The following is a 1,733-nucleotide window of genomic DNA, read 5'->3' on the forward strand; positions in this document are numbered from 1 at the left end:
TTTTTTCCAATTGAAGGTAGTTAACAGTAAGCTCTGAGTTAGGCACTGAGCTGTAAATTGGTGGCAGCTTCTTTGAATTTAGTTATTATTTCCTCATATTACATGTGCTCATTTATTATATATTTAGCTTCTCATATTTTTTTTTTAATTATTGTGAGTACATAATAGTTGTATATCTTTATAGGGTACATGTGATGATTTGATACAGGCACATGATGTGAATTAGTCAAATCAGGGCAACTGGGGTATCCAGCACCTCAGGCATTTATCATTTTTTTGGGTTAGGAACATTCTGATTCCACTTTTAGTTATTTTAAAGTATATCCTAACTTATGATTGATTATAGTCACTTTGTTGTGCTATAAATATTATTCATTCTATCTATATTTTGGACCCATTAACTATCCCCACTTTATCCCCCCTACTCCTCGCTATGCTTATCAGCCTCTGGTAACCATCATTCTACTCTCTGTCTCCATGAGATCAATTGTGTTTAATACTTAGCTCCCACATTTGAGTGAGAACATGCAAGATTTGTCTTTGTGTGCTTGGCTTAATTTCCCTTAATGTAATGTTACCCAGTTCCATCCATGTTGTTGCAAATGGCAGGATTTCATTAGTTTTTGTATATTCTTTTTTAATTGAAAGATTTATATAATCAATAGAGGCACAAAGAAAAATAGATATTATATTTAATTTACCCCTTAATGTTAACCACTTAATATTTTAGTATTTGTACTTCCAGGATTTTTTAATATATCTTACATTTTTTCTTTACTATTTTAAAAATATATTTAATTCTTATCTCTTAATTATGTCTCTTTTGCTTCTGGGCAATATCTAGAACTGATTTTTACCTAGCCTGTAGATGCCAGGAATTATCTTCTAAGATTGCTTAATTCTGGAGCCATTTTGTCACCTTTGGTCATATTAGTATTCTAAATTTTGTAGCTCCTAATCTTACATCCTTTTCTTCCTTATGTCTTTCAGATCCATGTGAACTTGAGAGAATTAGAGGCAGCTGCCTGGTTTAGTCATGATGAGGTGGCCACAGCCCTGAGGAGGAAGGGCCCCAATGTTCAGCAGCAGAATGAGACTTTCCCATTCTGGCTGCCCCCCAAAGTAACCGTTGCCCACCAACTGATTAAGGAGTGGGTAGAAAAACAGACCTGTTCTTCTCTGCCTGCTTAGCCCAGATCAAGTCATCCAGATCCCTCTCCTTGGTATGCCTGAGGGGCGCACCAGAGATCGATTGACAAAGGGGAAGTGACAAAGGCCAGCTTCAGGCCAACCTCGTAAGGCAGAGCAGAAGGTGAGCCTATAGTGGGACACCTCTATCAGTAGTGTCAATGAAAGAAGTTCCTACTAATAAGCAATTAAAAATGCCAGTGTGAGAAGAAAAACTGATGAGATGTCAACTATCAAAATTAGAGGGAAGGCCAGGTGTGGTGGCTCATGCCTATAATTCTAGCACTTTGGGAGACTGAGGCAGGAGGATCGCTTGAGCCTAGGAGTTTGAAGTTGCAGTGAGCTATGATGACAACACTGCACTCTAGCCTGGGCAACAGAGTGAGATGCTTTCTATCAAAAAATAAATAAATAAAAATAAAAAAATAAAAAAAAAATCAGAACAGTAAAGCATTAGTTTGGATGTAGGCCCTTGTTATTGAAAATGTATAGCAAATTTCAAGTCACTACTGAGTTTTTATCCTCACAGAATTAAGAAAAATAGC

The 1,733-nt window shown here is 36.7% G+C and overlaps 1 protein-coding gene across 1 annotated transcript in view; it reads left to right on the plus strand.

Moving 5' to 3' along the window:
* The window catches only part of NUDT13 (nudix (nucleoside diphosphate linked moiety X)-type motif 13), a gene marked incomplete at its 5' end in the record, with an annotated part of 43,696 nt that extends 42,213 nt beyond the window's left edge, over positions 1-1,483 (plus strand). Inside the window, 1 exon segment of the mRNA XM_012663215.1 lies at positions 991-1,483. Within this exon segment, the coding sequence (XP_012518669.1) occupies positions 991-1,191 (201 nt within the window).
* Between the last annotated feature and the right edge of the window lie 250 nt (positions 1,484-1,733).

The sequence above is a fragment of the Propithecus coquereli genome, unplaced genomic scaffold (genome assembly GCF_000956105.1).
Source record: "Propithecus coquereli isolate 6110/MARCELLA unplaced genomic scaffold, Pcoq_1.0 Scaffold80, whole genome shotgun sequence".
Classification (NCBI taxonomy): Eukaryota; Metazoa; Chordata; class Mammalia; order Primates; family Indriidae; genus Propithecus; species Propithecus coquereli.